Consider the following 19748-nt stretch of genomic DNA (forward strand, 5'->3'; position numbering starts at 1 on the left):
TTCCAAAATATCTCAGTAGAACATATGTGTGATTTAGATCAACAGTCTATCTGTTATGGAGAATAGCCTTTGTAATATTTTTTCTTCACTGTTTTAAGACACACAGATAACATTGCATTCCAAACAATCTGCATCCCAGTGGCTGTAATGCATTGGTATTTGTATCAGATCTGAAGTTTCTAATTTATAATTGCAGGCAGTTGTATTAGGAATAAGGAGAACATGCTGAAAAGCAATTTATGGAATAGGGAACTGAGGAAGCTAATGATCTCACATATTGCTTTCTTATGGCCATGGTACATCAGCCCTGTTTCAAAGTTATATAGTGATATTAATTAATTTTATTTTATTAATTAATGAATTATTAATTTAATGAAAACATTACACGTGAAGTAGCAAACTGCATTAAAAAGAATCTTGCAAAAATATTGTTTTCAGCAGCTGTCAGTGTGAAATGGGCTCTTTTTGCCTGGTGTGTCTTCCATTTGCTTTTACTTCATTTTTTTTATAGGACTGCAAACTTTTTCTGGAAGCCACAGGAGGCAGTACACTAAAGACAAGTACAATGCAACTGCTCCTGCTTCCTTTATGGAGAAAGCTCCCAAAAATGAATTCAGGGCTGATGTTGGTGGCTCTTTGAAAGACAGAGATCCATCCAAAGGCACTTCAAAGTCCAAAGAGATTCGAGCACAAAGCTTTCTGAAACCAAAAATCTCTGTGTCTGATTGTGTATGTGATATAAAGGCCTTATCAAAAACTGCACTGGAAGAAAATGATGTCCACAGGAAAAATCAGTTCCCAAAAGGTAAGCTGTAAATCTCGTCTTGGATCTTAGGAATGCAATTTCAGTGTTAAAATGAGGTCAGACTTAAAGGTATAAGTGAAATAATACAAAGCCTATCCATAGTTGTCTAGTTTTCAATACTGGCTAAGAGTTATTTGGTGACAGGTCACTTCACATAATTGATTTGTATAAACACTATACATTGCCGAGGTCTTCAGAGACCAAAAAGGAAAAGAAAAAGGCAATGCCTCTATAAATAGATTACACACACAAAAAAAACCCCTACTTTAAAAATGTTAAGATATAGAGTCAAGCACTGAAAAGGAAATGCCAGAATTCAGGTTGCCCTTGCAATCTTGATTTGGCCTTCTTGTTTTAATTACACGATCACATACTGTTCTTTCCCCAGGACCCTTGCCTCATTCAGCATGCAATCTCAGCATGGAAACTGCATCGAAAATTTCAGCCCATGTAGCTGAAGTCTGACAAAAGGTATAAGCAACTGAAAATAGGGTTTTGTAATGGAAAGTGTTGCGCAACCTTAACTATATGCAGCACTACCTGCCCCGCCTAAAATACTGCCATCTTACATAATATATCTATGTATTTTCATGTCATTACATTAAAACACATTTTTCTTAGGCTTCAGTTCCTGCACAAAGGTTTTATCTCCATACACATTCATATGTCTATAACTGAGATGACCCCAAGAGGCCAAAATCACCCTGGGAGAGACACCAGAGTTGAATTTGGCTCTAATATCTATTGGTTTCTAAGAAATTACTCCAGGGATGATTTGGCCCAAGGCACTATGAACAAATATACTGGTTTTGCTATGATAGTAGCAATTCAGCCTATTTTTCCTTATAATTTATGACTGAATAAAATTATAGTATATAACACCTGTTTAATTGACAGAGGACACAATTTTCAAATATCAGTACCTAAAGTTAAATCCATTTTAATCCACCGACTAAAAGTGACCTGGTTTTGCAGATGTGCTGAACATTCACAAATCCCATTGAAGCAATAGGCGATTAGCATCTTTGAAAATATGACCACTTTATTTAGGGACTTAACTTCAGGTACATCAGTTTCAAAATTTTGCCCAAAAGAAATAAAGTAAACAACTAATATGAGAGGGGAAATGCATCTGAAATTTTTTTAAGACATCTGTGTCTAATAACTTAGATAATTTTGATTTTTTTTAAAGTACAGTATAATGTTTACAGTATGTCACGAGGGAAAATATGTTCAGTTTACTGCAACCAATCAATTGAAGCAAACAGCAATGGGCTTTATTTCCAGATATAAAAATCCCAGAAATCATATTATTTGGCATGAGAGATGCATAGTGTTCCTGTTTTAGAGTTGTGCATATGGGGATTGTTCAGTAGTTAATTTGTTATTCTGGATTAATTCTACATTTTAAATCAGATGCTTCTCAATTGTTTTGAAAAGGTGTCTTTTGCATTTTGGGCACAGGTCTTCTCTTGGGTCTATGTTATGCAGGAAATATTGATTATAAAAGAGCAATAGAGTATGGTCATAAATAAGGAAAATCTTTTTAAAAGTCTGATTACAGAACCTATTGGATTAAGTACAGTTATATTGAATTGCTGTACTGTGTTTTACCTTTTCTTTATTAGCATTTCATATAATCACACCAAAATAGGCCTAATGAATGCCCATGAACAATAGAAAGAAGGAAAACTAATATATTAGAAATTAAAAAGCAATACGAATTCTCATTAAAGCCTCAGTTTGGCCAGAGACAAGTGATATGTGATTAAGTTCCACAGCAGTTTATTATTTTCTATTATCAGTGCAATAATTTTAAACGGTCTCAAAGTCTGTGAGTTGCAGTGCAATGATATTGCTTTACATAAAGTCAGTGTGTTATGGAGGTATCTTGCTTTTCAGGAAGCAAACACCAAACAGATCTAAATATCAAAATGGTATATTTACACTTAATTGTGAAGATTTGCTTAATGTGAAAGATACTTCTGTGTCACAGGGCAGTGACTAGCACCTATGATCAGGCCTGATCTATTCTGCTTAATGAGGCCTATTATTAACATCTTGGCATTCTTATTTCAGAAATTGCCTTCCATGTCTAATGATGTGCAGAACCCAATCAAAAATTAACCGTGCACCCTTAATGAACTTTTAAATCTCTCTAAGGTGATTACAAATTCAGTGGTTCAGTTGACAAAATAAAGGATTGTAGGAAGAGTGACAAACAAGAGACGGACAGCAGGGTAACAACCTCCGCAGCTCACTCACCAGATGTTACTCATGAGAAACAAGAAGCATTCACACAGCCAGAAATCTATGCTGAGCCTGAGAAAATTCCATCCAGCCTATTGACTCTAAGGGTAAAATATCAAATGTTTCTCTGCTGTTAATACTGGGACTGATTTTTCATGAATGCTGGTTCCTTCCTGGGAACTCACCAAGGGCAGAAGCTCAGAGTTAGTTTTGTGTTCCTTTTTCACTTTTGTGTTTGTCACTTGCATCTACTGTTGAATTATTCACAGGACCATCTTGTCTGACTGCAAAAGAGATGCAGTGCAACTGGTTGTATCTAGAACAAATGCCATTTCCACAGCTTCAGAAGCCAATAGAATGATGATAAGAGCTGGGAGCTCAGTGTTCAGAAAGTCACAGTTTCCATATGCTCTAGAACTGCTCCTCAACCCTTCGGGAGCCTGGGGATAATTTACACAAATCCTAAAATGACACTACTCAAGCACAGCTCTTAGCAGGAATTATTAGTATATGCTGGCTATAATGTAAATTTTTATTGGCATTCAGGAAGATGCAGTTCTTGGGCAAAGGCAGCAGCCACGGCAGGAGGGGAAACGGAATGAAGTCCCACCCAGACTCCCACCAGGCCCTGAAAACGGAGGGATTTGCTGCTGTCTCATCTGTTGCAATGAGTTACACCAGCTCCCTCTCCCCCATGACTCACTCTCATTGGTTGAGCAGGGCTGCTTAGGCCATGGTGCTTCCGAAATACGTCACTGCAGTTTATTTTCTTGCGTATCATCTGTGAATGAGTTTTCAAAAAGATTTAAATATAAGGAGAGTTTGTGAGCTGCTAGTGACAAGCTATTTCTGAGCTGCTGTGTTTTTTTTGAGAAACATTGGACAAAAAGAATCTTAAATCAGGATAATTTTGTAAAAATCTGAAACTCAAAAACAGTTTAATACATTTACTTCAAATTTGGCAGGAATATTCCCCTTTGCTTTTAGAATAAATTTGGCAATATTCAAGCCAAATCCGTTTTCCAAGCTAAAGTTAGAGGGGAGCAAATACAGGGCTGGAAGATGGTTGTTACCTTAACTGTTGATTTGCATTGACTTCTCCATGATAATCCTTTACTAAACCATACTTGATGGGCGTCTCAATGTTGTGTGTTTTGACTGTTTCGTTTAGGAGGCTCTGGAAGCCCATAAACCTCAGTTTATTTCTCGTTCACAAGAACGGCTGAAAAAACTTGAACACATGGCACAACTGAGGAAAACCCAGCAGAATGACACTCCAGAAAAGCAAGAAGGAGCTCTTCTTCCTCGAAAACTTTCCTCAACATCCATTTCTAACAAAAAGAAGCAATATACCGTTCCTCACCCACTCAGTGGTAAGATGAATTGTGATTGTTGCATCAACATCAGGTTTGTAACTGGATTTGAAATCTTGGTATGAATGCAGTATTTCTACATTAACTTTAGTGAGAATCAGACCCACTGTTGTTGTTACACAAGTGTCAACATGCCAACCTCTATACTAATGTTCTGAACAGAAGCTGTGCTAGGATGCAGAGGGAGAGAGAGAGAGAGAACAGTTTTAGTGACAGTGACACAGATTTTCAAAGTTATTTAGGCACCTAACTCCCATTGAAATCACCTGTGACCTTATCAAAACTTTGGAAATTAACCAGTTATGAGGTTACATCCGTATATCATGGTGCTACTCAGATGCTACAGAGATGAGCACATGAGAGACAGACTGCTGTAGCAATACACCTTAAAACTGGCCACTTTCCTAAGAATAAACCGGGATATGTAAGAGAAGTGGAGAGGTGGTTAGCCCTAGTGAGTAACATACTGAATTGTTTTGGTGTGGTGTGCAGTAGCTGTATGCCTGATAGACCTTCTCATTGCTCAGATCACAGAGGTGTCCAGATAAATTACATCAAACCACATTACTTAAAACTATTACTTTTGGACTTTCATCCATGTTTTTCTTTATTAATACCATTCACAAAAGAAAACTGTGTGCTTAAATATCAGATTTATTTACATGGATAGCATTCCTCTTTATATTTTATTTTTAAATTCAGTTAAAGCTGCAGGCTTCTGAAACCACAGCTTTGTACTAAAAAACCAAAACAACGGAAGGCCTCATTAAACAAGTACACAATAAGAAGCTTGTCTTCAGCTATTCTGCTGACAAAGCATTAAAAAGCAAAAATGCAGTTGTTTTTCTGACATGCTAAATTAGCTAGTAGACCACATGCTTGAATGATCTCCTACTGTAGTATTCATGCCACTGTTTTGAAAGGGACTCTGTTTTCTTTTAAAGTTATAGTTGGACCAGTATGTTGGCAGCAGAGACTCAGGTATGTAACCTCCAGTCCTCTGCTCCCCAGCTACTGAATACCAAACTCATTCCAGGAATGACATGCTTGATACTCAAATGGTGTGGCAGGGAGGAAATTAGACGTTTCCTCCCAATTGCTTATGAATGAGAGGCCTTGGAAGAGATAGCAAGTTCTGGTTCTCCAACAAGAGGCAAAATCCTGCACTGAGAATTAGCAGGGGGTTTAATTCAAGTTTTGACGGCATAGTGGGGAGATGAAAATCCCAGAAAGATAGTTGCAAGGTGCTCACTCGTTCAGTCCCAGATTGGCAGAAGCCTTAGGGGGATTTGACTTTCATCTGAACACAGCTGCCACTGAAGTTTTCACCTTGCAGGCCATGCAGAAATTAGTAGACTTCCATGGCTCAGCTTCCTCTCCTCTCCCCCTGCCGTCTCTTGGTAGTTGGAGTATTGAACTGTGCTCAGACTCCAGATGCCTTAGTTGCACAACAGTATAGCTTTAAAACAAAATCTAGGGTGTTCTGTAATTTTCCAGGTTACATCCATTCTATCTCAATCCCAGGTTAGTTAGTGCTAATGCATTTTGGATCATTGCTTTGAGGAATTCTAATTCTTGGTGCTATTTGATCTATAGTCTAATACAGGCCATTCTACCTTGGCTGTAAAAGTGGAATATAGATTATTGCTTTACTGTTCAATAGGTGTAAAAACGAAAGCCAAAGAATACTTTAAAAAGGTGAATAAAATTCATTTCCCCATCCAATTAATCAGATTCATGTATTTACTTGTAGCGAAATCCTGACCCCATTGAAGTCAATGGCAAAACTCCCAGAAATTCACTCTTGGAGATTGTAATGTCATAAACCTACTGGTTTTCCAGTCCAAGTAAGGCAGGGAGGCAAGACCTGGATTTCTAATGTAAAAAACAAGAAGGAAATACATGGCTGTGGCTGTATGGGTTTTTATTTGGTTGGCTGGTTCTTGGGGAGGTGGTATTTGGATGGTATTGGAGGGGAACACAGGATGGGGGATATCAGGTTTTTGTCATACATCTTAGAGAAGAAGCAAAAAAAAAAAAAGACACAATTCAAAGTTTTTCCCTTTGTTGGGACATGTTTAAGGCCCCCAAGTCCAATTATACAAAGATTTTCTGAAATAAAAATGAAAAATTTAACCTCTTTCTCCTTGAATGATTATTAAATATTAATTTATATGCTTGTTCAATGAGAAAAACATAATTTTAAAATGCATTCATTAATGGCTCAAGTAAATGGCTGTTTCCATCTCTTTATGGTTAGTTATTAAAGATAAATGTGTCTAAAGAGGAGCTTTTGTTCCCATAACTCATCTGCCACAACTTGTTACTCATAGAAAGTCTCATTGAATTTTCAATTTGTTCTCTTATCATTCTTATCATGACAGAAATAGTAACATATATGCCATAGTAAATTAACTTATGGATAAATTGTAAATTTTAGGTGTCTGACTAAGCATAAATATGGAGGCTACAGTTAAGAAATGGTTTACTAAATTGGTAACGACCAAGTACAACTTTTAAAAAACGACTCTATTTACTTATTCAATTAAACACAACCACAACAAAAAAGAGAAATTGGGAAGTATATAAATATACCGAGCATACTTAATTTGTACTGAGTCATGACCATGAGCATTTTGAACCTTCTACTGATGGTGGCTATTATGCAGAGCCTAATGTCATTAATGGTATTAGCAGTGCAGGCAGAGGCCTTTCTAGTAATAGGCAAACTTTGCAGCAGATTTCTGGGAGAAGCAGCACAGCAGACTGGTCTGTCGGAGGAGATAGATTGGGGTGGGGTGAATTACAGAACACTCTAACTGGTCTGTGTGGACCTGGCTGGCAGTAACAAAAAGGTGCCTGCTGATATAGTCCACAGGACTACATCAATGCATACTAGATACCTTCCAGTTCACCGCAGACCGAATCTTGCTCCTATTGGCAGGAGGGGAGAGAGCTGCCGACTAACCCCCTTAGCTCAGTTTAAGCTCCACAGTTTGCTACCTGTTTGCAAGCACCAAGCTCCTCATACCACTGGCTGGGAGGGACAGCGGGTCCCAGTGGAGGGGAGTAATATTAACAGGGAGCGGAGTTCCCACCAGTGGCCGCAGATGCAAAAGCCTAGACTCAGGAGCGATTCATTGCATGGAGGGTAGTGGGGTGTGTGTCTGAGAATGAAGATGAATGTGTGTGCAAGGCTGTGTGTGTTCAGGCACGTGTGTGTAAAATCCATCCAAAAGCAAATGCCCTGCGCAGGTGGCTGTGGGGGGAACTATCCCTGATGTGGACCTGGGGCTCTTGCTGACTCCTTACTGCCAGGGCCCCACCAATGAATATTTTATTTTAAAATAAAGATTTTAATTCCTGGTGACTATGGCGGAGTGCTGAATGCTGCATGAGACAGAGCCTGCCAGCTAGACTGGGGAATCCCAGCTCCCCTTCCAGCTTCTCCACCTACCCCTTTTGCCATGCAGCTTCCCTATACTTCTCTTCCTTCCCCTGCCTCTCTCCTGTCACCTCCACCCCCTCGCTCCTCACCTTGTGATCACTCCTTGCTCACCCATTCATCCCAGGTGGCTAGTGCTGCCAGGTCCCCAGCCGGCAAATGCCTGCACAGCACCTCATACCCCCTAGAATCAAACATGCTGCCAACCAGGCAGGCCAGTGTTCCCAGCGTATGGAGCCCAGGCTGCTGAGGGCCAGCTGTGGAACAAGTTGAAAGTTAAGGCTGACTGTCATCAGAGTCTGCAAGCGTGGGCATGGCCACCCGTGTGCTGAGAGCTAGTCTGTCCCTTCCCTCAGCCCGAGCCTGGGTTGGTGGCCAGCTGAGCTGACTGGAGTGAGTGACTGGGGCAGGGAAGGCATCTCCAGGACCAGCCCGACTACAGGGGGTGTATATAGCAGGCAGAGACCAAGGCCAGGGCAACCCCCCTAGACCTAGCAGGCTATCTGGGGGGTTGGGATGGAAAGAAGGGCTACTAGGGGAAGGTGGGTGGTCCAGGAGTTGGTTGGAGGGGCTGTGCAGGGCAATGTGTCTCAGTGCTGAATCCTGACCCCACTGAGCCTAAACCACCAGAGGGCGGGAGTGTGATCCTTGCTGGTAAACTGTTCCTCAAAGCAGGCAGTAAGGGAGTCAGCCCGGCTTCAGCTCCACTGTCATTTGGCAGAGCCCCCAAATTCTGATCACTCCAGCCCCCCACTCAGTCTTAGGTCCAGCGCTGGGCAGAGCTGAGAGCAGAGATGGCTGCATCTTTGCACCCCACACAGGAGCGTGGGCCAATTGTTCTAAGTGGGAGCAGCCTGCAGTGCACATCCCTGCTGATAAATTATATAACAACTCAACTCAGAATTAAGTATGCTTGTGCTGAAGGGCTAAGCCAGCTGTACACTCCAGAGCATGGGAGCAGAGCCTCTCAGTGAGACCGCATTGGTAATGAATTACGGAGTGCAGGCTATATTGGTAACAAATGGCCCCAGATTCCAGCAGGCTGTCGGAGTGTGTGTGTGTGTGTGTGTGTGTGTTGCGGGGCGGGGGTGGGGGGCTGGTTCCATTCCACACTTCTGTTCCATGGCTGTGTTGCAATAAGATTTGATAGTCTGCACCGGGCAGAGGAGCAGCACACTGAAGGGCATCAGCTTGTCTTGAGTGGCCTTTGAGTGCACTTATTTAGCATGCATCTGAATACTTATTTAGAAGGTTGTGGAAGAGTTATTGTCCTACTTTAGTACTATATAATCTAGTAGATGTATCTGAAAGTTTAAAGTTTTGCTTTTAAAACAATTTGAGGCTTTTTAAGGATATTTAATACAATATTAAAATAAACATGGTAATGGATCTGTAGACAGCTTTGGAGATTTGGACCAATTCACATTCATTTTAGTGGGAAATGGCATCTGTATCCCCTAGGTAGCTTCAGAAATCCCAGCTGTAGTCTCCAACACAGTTCTCTCATGCTGTTGGAAAATGATGTCACTTTGCAACAGAATGCCTGGCAGTCAGTCAGCTCAGAAAAGGTGACATCGTATGACTAACACATAAAGCTGGCTTTCCCCTTTACATGCTCGTGTGCCTAAGGCCAACCCAAAATGCAAGCTGCTCAGATAACAGTAAATTATCTTCGTTACCTGCAAAACATCACGCAGAAATCTGATCCTACGTAAAGAATAATATACTCTGGCAATGGGAATATGTAATTGAGAACTTAGGTCTTGACAGGTAAGTAAGGGATGAAGAATTTCCCAATTATTTTGTATTATAATGTAAATGTGCTTGCTTCAGATTGTAAACTCACTTTAGGGTTGTAAGCTCATTGGGGGCAAGGATTGTCATTTACTATATTTTCGTATGGCACCCACCACCATAGGAACCTATATATTCTGTTAAGAAGCTGGGATCTTAAAGTGTTTTTTGTTTGTCTGGTTTTGTTGTTGTTTTACAAATGCACTGAATTTCCCTTTTAGTGCACAAGTCCTTCTTTGGACAGCTGTTCCATTCTTTTATATTAGCACTAGTTGCTCCATTAGGATAACAAAGGCAGTAGCCTTGTAACGTCCCTTCCATTCTCTCTGATGCTACAGCCTTTAAGCTTCTTCCCCCCAATATCATTAGAAATGAGAATGAATATCCTAATGACAAAATTCCAGACCTTGGTAGCCCTGAACTGTGAAACAGGTTAAATTAGTATCCATGCAAGTGTTCATTACCCTGAAGTCCATAGGGCACTTAGCAAGGGCAGTGCCATTATCAGGCACTAAGAACTATTGGAATAAAGAAAATAACATGGCAAGGGTTAAACAGTTAATTCTTAACCTCTAAACTAGCATCTTCTGGGGCCATTTTCACAACAGCTGAGGGAAAACTGCAGGGACTCTGCCAAATCCGGCTTGTCTGCACGTTTCTTGGTCTCTGGGGAGCAGTATGTTCTTTCAAAACAATAGACATAAAAACAGCCTTAGAAAAACAGAGAACCCTAGAGAATAGAATGATGAGATGGAAACCAGGTTAAAGCATATACTATGCTTTTAATAGGATCCATAGACTTCAGAGTATGCTCTTTTGATTGCCTCTTTAGCCTGAGAATGATTTAAGCTCTTTCCTCCTTTCCTGGGGTCTTTGTAACCATGTCAAACACACAGCTCCTTTTCAGCATATCATCAGTGGTAATTCATGCATTTGCCAGCAACAGTTTTTGTAAGGGCAACTTGACTAGCAGACATGACTTCCACCGGCTAGGACATAAGTGACCCTGGTGACAGGTTCTGAAACTTTCTAGCTGGGCAGCACAGCATCCTTATTATACTCCTGGACTACTTACAGTGAGTAAACTTGCGGGTGTTACCCTATGACTGGAGGATTGCTAGCATAGTTCCTATTTTTAAGAAAGGGGGAAAACGTGATGCGGGAAACTACAGGCCTGTTACTTTGCTCTTGGTTGTATGCAAGGTCTTGAAACAAATTTTGAAAGAGAAAGTAGTTAAGGACAGAGGTAATTGGAATAAAATACATCATGGTTTTACAAAACGTAGATGATTCCAGACCAACCTGATATCCTACTTTTGAGATAACTGATTTTTTTTTTTAGACAAAGGAAATGTAGTAGGTCTAATCTTCCTGGATTTCAGTAAGGCATTTGATACAGTTCTGCACGGGAAATTGTTTGTTAAATTGGAGAAGATGGGGATTAACAGGAGAATTGAAAGGTGGATAAGGAATTGGTTAAAGGGGAGACTACAACAGGTCATACTGAAAGGTGAACTGTCACGCTTCAGTGGGATTCCACAGGGATTGGTGTTGGGATCAACCTTCTTTAACATTTTTATTAATAATCTTGGCACAAAAAGTGAGTGTGTGCTAATAAAATTTGAGGATGGCACAAAGTTGGGAGGTGTAGCTAATACAGAGGAGGACTGGAATATCATACAAGAAGATCTGGGTGACCTTGTAAACTGCAGTATTAGAAATGGGATGAAATGTAATAGTGCAAAGTCTTGCACTTAGGGACCAACAAGAATTTTTGCTCTAAACTGGGAACTTAGCAGTTGGAAGTGACACAGGAGGAAAAAGATCCCTGGATATATTGGTTGATCACAGGATAACTACGAGCCGCCAATGTGAGGCGCTGTGAAAAAGGCTAATGCAATCGTAGGATGCATCAGGTGAGATATTTCCAGTGTTAGTAATATTATAAAAGGCACTAGTGAGACCTTATCAATCTTTTTTTCTCCTTGTAATTCACATCTAGCTTCTAGTAATTTGACAGATGATTTTATCACAAAGGTTTTAAAAACTGTGATTGAGATGCTGTTTGTACCGTTGGCTTGAACAAATTTGTATGCTGTGGCACTGAATTGCTCCTAGATGAGCATGCTCTACACCTATTTCACCATGAAAAACACATACTTTTTATCTTAATGTTACTGTGAAAAAGAAACATTGGCATTTAGAGAACTCTCTTTAACATCACTTTAACAGAATGAAGTGTGTTTATTGAGAATATAGGATTATTAGATCACACATAATCTTCAAACCATTTTGCCCATGTTGTTATAACTTTACTGTTTCTCGCAAAGGAGCAAGATAATTGGTATCCAATATCATTTCCATATAAATACCAACATCTGTGCAGCTTCCCTTTACCTTCTCATCTTCAAAAACAAGTTGTTTACCATTTGTAATTGTAATTCATGAACAGGATTTCACAAAGTAATTGCCCGAAGTAATGTTACAAAAATGTGAATGTTTATCCAGCAGAAGATTTTATCACAAGTACATTTCAGAGGCAAACAACCTACAACTCTTTTACTAGCCTTTGTATTGTGCAATGTGTACTGTTAAATTTCTAGTGTGCTAATTATTCCAAGAAACACTATTCTGCTGTTGACTATGTCGAACAAATTAGAGATCCCACTGTGACGAACTGAATAGAAACAATGTTCAAATAACTGGATTTAAATCTCAAAAACCATGATGTAATTACTTTAGTGACAAGACTACCAGCTGTTCATAGGCCTTTAAATCCTCCTAATGAACAACTTTGTGATCTTAGTGTACATAAGCACTTTTAGGTGGTCTTTTTTTTAATTCACAAGAACATATTTTTATACCCTCTATTTTCCTTTCCTTCTGGGAGACTGTTTACCGGAAACAGCAATATAGGAAATAAGACGATTACTCACCTTTGTAACTGTTGTTCTTCGAGATATGTTGCTCATATCCATTCCAATTAGGTGTGCGTGCACGATCGTTGGAAGATTTTTACCCTAGCAACACTAAAAAAGTGGGTGTCGGATATATGCCCCTGCCGACCCAGCACCCCCTCGGTTCCTTCTTGCCGGCTACTCCGACAGTTGGGAAGGAGGGTGGGTTTGGAATGGATATAAGCAACACATCTCGAAGAACAACAGTTGCAAAGGTAAGTAACCGTTATTTCTTCTTCAAGTGCTTGCTCATATCCATTCCAATTAGGTGACTCCCAAGCCTTACCTAGGCGGTGGGGTCGGAGTGAGATGTCGCGGAGTGAAGGACCGCTGAACCAAGTGCAGCATCACCCCTGGACTGCTGCACTATCACATAGTGGGAAGCAAAGGTATGTACTGATGACCAAGTTGTTGCCCTACAGATCTCCTGTATGGGCACATGAGCCAGGAAGACGGAGGACGAAGCTTGAGCCCTAGTAGAGTGGGCAGTAAGGTGTGTAGTTGGGACACCAGCCAAGTCATAGGACGCACGGATGCATGATGTAATCCAGAACGAGATGCGCTGTCTGGAGACCGGGAGGCCCTTCATCCGGTTTGCCACCACTACGAACAGTTGGGTCGTCCTCCTAAAGGGTTTCGTTCATTCGATGTTAAAGGTGAGGGCCCTGTGAACATCTAGGGAATGCAGCTGTTGCTCTTGACAAGAAGCGTGTGGCTTCGGGTAGAAGACCGGAAGGAAGATGTCTCGGTTGACATGAAAGGCAGACACCACCTTAGGAAGGAAGGCAGGGTGTGGTCGCAGCTGTACCTTGTCCTTCTGAAACACTGTATATGGTGGGTCCAACGTGAGGGCTTGAAGTCCCGACACGTGTCTCGCCGAGGTGATAGCAACGAGGAAAGCTGTTTTCCAGGAAAGGTACAGAAGCGAGCAAGTGGCCATCGGCTCAAACAGGGCACCCATGAGCTTGGTTAGGACCAGGTTGAGTCCCACCTAGGGGCCGGATGCCAAATTTGCAGGTACAGATGTTCCAATCCCTTGAGGAACCTGCTGACCATGGGATTGGAGAAAACCGAGCGCCTGTTTTCACCTGGGTGGAAGGCCGAAATTGCTGCTAGGTGTACTCTGATGAATGAAACTGCTAGGCCTTGCTGCTTCAAGGACAAGAGTTAATCTAGGATGGTAGGTACTGGCACCTCAAGAGGGGCAGTATTGCTCAATGGCGCTTGCGGCACCAGAATGGATGGTGCCAGAGTTGGAGCCTTCGCGAGGCGGTCCGGCATGGGATGCTGCTCCAAAGGGGGCACAGGCAGTGCCGGCAACTGTACAGGAGCAGCAGGTTGCTTGTGCTGCTTCCTGGCTCCCGGAGACAGCGAGTGGTGCCGTGCTGGTAACGGTGCCGGAGACGTCCGGTGCCGGGAGTCTTTGCCGGGGCCGTGTCGATCGAGTGCTGGAGGCGCACTTCGGATTGACGGTGCCAGATCTTGGCATGGGGCCGGGCTTGAGTCAGGCTGAGCAGGGTTTGAAGCCCGGAGACCTAGGCATGGGCCAGTTACTGGGAATGGGAGAAGCCCCTTACCTCCAATCACTATATACACTAACTACAAAACTACTATTAACTACAACTAGAAACTACTAACAACTACACTATAACAACTATCTACAGGTATAAACGAGCAAAGAGCTAGGGGAGTGGAGATCAGCTATGCCGCGCTCCACAGTTCCGACGACCGTCACGGGCGGTAAGAAGGAACTGAGGGGGCGCTGGGTCAGCAGGGGCATATATCCAGTGCCATAAGGGCGCCACTCCAGGGGGTGCCTCAGCCGACCCACCGAGTGTTGCTAGGGTAAAAATCTTCCAAGGATCGTGCACGCAGCGTGCACACACCTAATTGGAATGGATATGAGCACTCGAAGAAGAACATAAAGTTACCGTCCATCCCCTCAATAGATGTCTGCTGATTTCTATTAATATCCAGCAGTCAGTCTCAAATTCTCTATCTTCAAAAGTATTTTGGAAGCAAATGCATGGAACACCTCCTGAACTATGTTCAAAGTGGCTGTAGGAAACAGGCTTTTTTGTTTGGGCTGTCCTGAGAAGAACTGTGTAGACCTGATTATCATTTAGATTATAGGTTTAATAGGGAATGTGGACAATGGTAATCAGAGAATATGGACCAAAAAAACCCCAAAACAACCCACACACAACCAACCAATCACACAGCCATTGTAATGCAGCCTGCCTGCCTGCCTGCCTTCAGGTGGCATTGCTGGTTGATTAAATGTTTGCAGCCACATTTCCATTGCAAGTTGTATATTACTCCCATTTTGTCAAGACTCTGATTTCCCCCCCAGACATTATTCATTGCTAGCAACAGCATCACTCACACTGTTGGCACCTTGCTAGTAGTTTGGAGCCAAAGTGATGAATACAGATTAGGGTATGCTCAGGAAAATCTAACTGAGAACAGCAACCACCTATTTTTGTTATTATTGTATTATTAACCATGTTTATTATGGTGGTGCCTATGGGCCAAGCAAGACTAGGGCTCCATTGTGCTAGGCACGGTACAAACACAGCCCCCAGGAGCTAACAACATAAATAGACAAGGCAGACACAGAGTGAGGGAAGGGGTAGAACACAGAGGCAGAGTGAACAATGGGATGGTGACACACATTAGTTCCACATTTAGGGGAGGGAAGAGGGGATAAGCTAAATGGAAAGACAAGTGAAGGTAGAGAGGGGATTGAAGGAAGTGGGTGAGAGGGACAGGGGAGGGGAGAAGAGGGTAAGGGGCAGGTGGGCAGTGAAGCTAAGGTGAAAAGGCTGTGAGGGAGGGGATGGGAGAGGATTGGCACAAACAGCCAATCAGCACAGGTCAGAGAAAGTCCAGTCAGAACTGTAGAAAGTTCTCTGAATGTCCAAAGATCCCTGCTTTAGCTGCTTCTGCAGCTGTTCCTTCTAGCTTGTTCCTCTCTGCAGTTTCTCTTCAAGGGAGGAGGGGAGAGAAGCACTTGGGACCTAGTGCCCCAGAGTGCTATACTGTACAAGACAATTGTTATTCCAAAGTTTTCTGACCTATGGGCTAAGCTCTCCAGAAGATCTTAGTAAATTTGGACCAGGGACTGAATTTGTCCCTGGTGTAACTTCACTGAAGTTACACCAGGGATGAATTTGGCCCAGAAACTTTTAGCATAACATTGGCACTATCTGGATTTCATTCACAAACTTGACAGGTTTTATAGGATAACTGGTGAAGTCTCCCATTGTTGGACCTGTCATGTTAAGAAAGGCCAGTGAGGATGGATATCCAGTGCACAGATCAAATTTGTACAGAGGGAAATGATTAACAAGGAGTGAAGAAGCAGAGAATCAGGCCTACACACTTTAACTTGCACCTTCTTCTGGCCCTTTGCCATATAAATTACACCAGTTTAGGAGTGATTATCCACTGTCACCATATCAAAATGGTAGCATGTTACTCCTACACTTCATCCATTCTGCACTGATGTAAATGACCACACAGGCTGCACAGCAGAGGATAATCAGGCCATTAGACTTTCTTCTACTTCTTTAGGGTTTGTTTTGACTAGGATAAAAAGTGTGTTGGTAGAACGTGTTCTAAGGGCATAGTATTCACTAGGCAGTGTAGACTTAAACATGAGCTAGCTGGTTGAGTTGAAACTTAAGCAGGAGCTCATGTTAATGTATCCACCATGTTGTCCACACTAGACCTTTAGAATGTGTGTGTTAGCATGAGTTGGCTAACATATTCTTACAACACTCCTTTAAATCCTGGTCAAGATAAACGCTTTAACTCCCTGGCACCAGGTGACCGGCATATAACGTACAGCACATCTGAATCTGGCTACTCTGAAAACACCACAGGGAAAAATTCTTCCCTTGGTTAGCAGGGTGGTATGGGTGTCACTAAGCAGAATTTGGCCTATGTATTCATTTTATGTTCAGGGTTAATTTTCTTTTTTAAATGGACACACAGACTAATGATATATAATGCAGTAGCCATGAAGTCTGTATGTACTCAACGGCATCTCTGCAATAGACAGCATAGTGCAGTGCCAGACATTAAAAAAAATATTCTGCAGTACATGTTTGCTGCTGAAGTTTTAAAGAAAGTCAAACCACTGAACTGGTGGAAGTAATGGGCTAATTTGTCAGTGAAGGAGGATCAATGTGCTTTTGGTGGATTCCTGTTTTAGTTGAACAGGAGAGAAGCACATGAGTATAACTACCTGCAAGTGCCACACCAGGATTTCTCTGTTCAGTTACTGGCAACATACAATGCAGGGTCACATTCTAGCTGTGTTCACATTTTTAGGGCTCCCACTCGTAAGTGGAAGGCACATCCATGTACCAGTAGGCAGAAACTAGCCCACAGTACATTCTGTCTCTATTTCAGTGGCTCAGTGATTTATTTCTATGTGGGAAGCCAAGGAACCTATTCCTACTCTTCTCATTCCTAAACTGTCTGTCCTCTGTCTAAACATTTAATAGCTTCCCAGCCAGGAAATGTATTTTTCTTCTAATCCATCTCTGGGATTAGCATTAGCGTTTGTTAAAAATATATTGATGATGATGAGCTATTTATCTTGGTTAGCAACTTCAAGACCTTGGTGTGGCTTCCTCACCCCATTAAAGGAATGTTACAAATAAATCACTGCTGTGCATGGTATTGTTATAAATACCAGTATCTCAGCAGTCTTACAGGATTTGAATAAAACATGGATGAAGCCTCTCATAGTAACATTTTTTCTGTGGAATTTCTCAGCAAAAACTCTGAATAGCTGTCAATCTTAGAAATCAGTACTTTTCCCTGCCCTGAATATTTTTCACATTAAAAATCAAAGCTATGAATCTGATGCTGAATTGTAATAATCTAACAAACATAATTTAGAGGCTGGCTATTATCATCTTGGTGCATTGTCTACCTTATGCCTTACTTTGATCTTTGCTCAATAGGGATGTTAATTCAGGTCTTGATTATGCATTTGGTCAGCTATTATAATTCTTAGCATGGTTGCCCTTTTGAAGAGCCAGCATGGCAGACTTCCACTTGGAACTGTATTTTGCTGCTTGGATGTTAACAATAATTAAGTACTATGCACATATTATTTGTACTCTATAATTTGCATTGGCTTTTCATTTTCTTTTTAAATGATTTTAAGATTTTCTCCTGGTGCAATCCCACAAGGTTTAACCTTTTTGTACAGCCATATTTTACATTATTTTTTTCTCTTGAGTATTGCCCTGAGAGTTAGTTGAGAGATGCCAAGTGACTGGGTATTGCATGGTTTGCCTATGACATTGCATTATAAATCTTATGACTGTTTTCTTATGCAGCAGATATTTTTATACGCAAGGTAGTTTTTTTTTTATCTTCCAGGGAAGGTTTTTCAGGCTTTCCCCCTTTTATTCTTCCTTTATAAGCCTCTACCATGGCAACCTCTCTTTCCTGCCAAGGTGTGCTGGCTGTGTCTTGTTCCAGTGCCCTTCAAGACAGCTCCTAGGTCAGCTGGAGATTATTGCTCTAGAGCAATAGAAGGTATACACTAACAATTGTAGTCCTGCATGCTGCCTCTGTGGCAATTCTCTGTAATTCAAACATGTAGGCCATTTTGTCACCTTGACTTGTGGTAAAATTAGAGAATAGCCTCACCTTATTATTAAGAAGTCACAGAAAAGTCATGGGCCTGCATTTCAGAGCACACCCTCTTGTACCCTATGCTTGTTCCCAGCATTATGTGCTGAGGCACTGAGGAATAGTTTACTCCTTTCCTCAATAGTCCCTGAAGAAAAAGCCTTATCCCTCACCACTTGAGCAGGTGGGCAGCCTTATTCTCCATGTCCATCTCTCCCCTGCTGGTGGCCCTGCTTCCCTGCAAAGAAGCAGCTTGGTGCTGGCCTGATCTCCCAGTTCAAGCTGCAGCTCTTCTGCCATTTCATAACCTGAGGGAATAGTATGTAAATGGCATTTGCGGAAAAAGCTTATGTAGGCTGGGGGACATGGCTGGAGTAGACACATAAATATGAGTCCCAGCCTAACTTCATCTCCCACCTACAGGAACTTCTCCTTCCTCTTCTTACAATTACTGACCAACCACCCCTTAGAAATTAGCCAGTCCTCAGGTGAAACCTAACTGGACATTAACTGCTTTCTGAAGAGATGAAGCCAGCTGTTGTTGTCTTCACTGCACTCCGGGATGGGGAGCCCAAAGCTCCTGGCAGGAGCTTGGTTAGTCTGAAGCCAGCTGACATTTCTTCACTGTGTTCCATGGGTGGGAATCTGGAAGGAAGCCTTTCCAGCTTGCTGGCTGGAAATGTCACTAACATAACTTTTTATTAAAAAAGTAAAACCTTTTAAGAGATGATTTTTGTCCAAGCAGTTAGAAAACCACCACTCTCCAGGCAAAAAATTAGAGGTTTCCGCAATATATCTTGAGGTATAGGGAGTTATGTGAGCAAATGCTCTGTGCACCCAAATGACATTATTCATCTGATCAGGCCAAATCCACTGCTTGCCCCAAGCCAGATTTGATTTTGTTCAGGAAGGCTCAGTGTAGGACAATCAAGGCCATTGCTGGGGCTACTGGCTCACCTTCACTCCTCCCTTGGCTGTCTCCTGCTCTGCACAGGAATGAGGAGGGAACACTCCTGAAGCTGGACTCTGTGCTGTGCAGGGGTATGAATCCTTTGTACAAGAGCCCCACATCTTAGTTCTGTGCAACCACAGAGGAGGGAAGTTTGTCCTTTATTTTTAAATATCTGATCAGCCAAGTTCTTAGTTCCGCTGTGTTGCTTTGCACCCTTCCACTGCATAGGGGCTATAACGCTGGCTTAACAAGACCCCAGAAGATTAACGTGACCTTCTGCAGGTTAGAGGATGTGGAGCATCAGTGAGGCAGCTCTAAGGTACATGAGGAGCCAAAGTGGCCCCATGTAACTTTGCAGCCCCCATCCTGTGCCAAGATTTGCTTGGTCATATCAGACATTATGTCGTCATATGTGTGGGGGGATATTGTTTGTTTAAAGTTTGTAATACAATATGATTAAGTTTAGTTAAAATTTATTTGGCTAATTTTTCTAGGTTTCTTTGCCAGTTATAAA

The 19748-nt window shown here is 41.9% G+C and overlaps 1 protein-coding gene across 6 annotated transcripts in view; it reads left to right on the forward strand.

Moving 5' to 3' along the window:
- The window catches only part of C7H10orf90 (chromosome 7 C10orf90 homolog), a 169161-nt gene that overhangs the window by 133858 nt on the left and 15555 nt on the right, over nucleotides 1-19748 (forward strand). For 5 of the 6 annotated variants that reach the window (XM_045023697.1, XM_045023698.1, XM_045023705.1 and 2 more), the window contains 3 exons: nucleotides 512-805; nucleotides 2969-3162; nucleotides 4227-4428. In XM_045023697.1, coding sequence (XP_044879632.1) covers nucleotides 512-805; nucleotides 2969-3162; nucleotides 4227-4428 — 690 coding nt within the window. The remainder of the gene's footprint in view (nucleotides 1-511; nucleotides 806-2968; nucleotides 3163-4226; nucleotides 4429-19748) is intronic. The other variant, XM_045023699.1, reaches the window with a different exon arrangement.

This window comes from Mauremys mutica, chromosome 7, assembly GCF_020497125.1.
Source record: "Mauremys mutica isolate MM-2020 ecotype Southern chromosome 7, ASM2049712v1, whole genome shotgun sequence".
Lineage (NCBI taxonomy): Eukaryota > Metazoa > Chordata > Testudines > Geoemydidae > Mauremys > Mauremys mutica.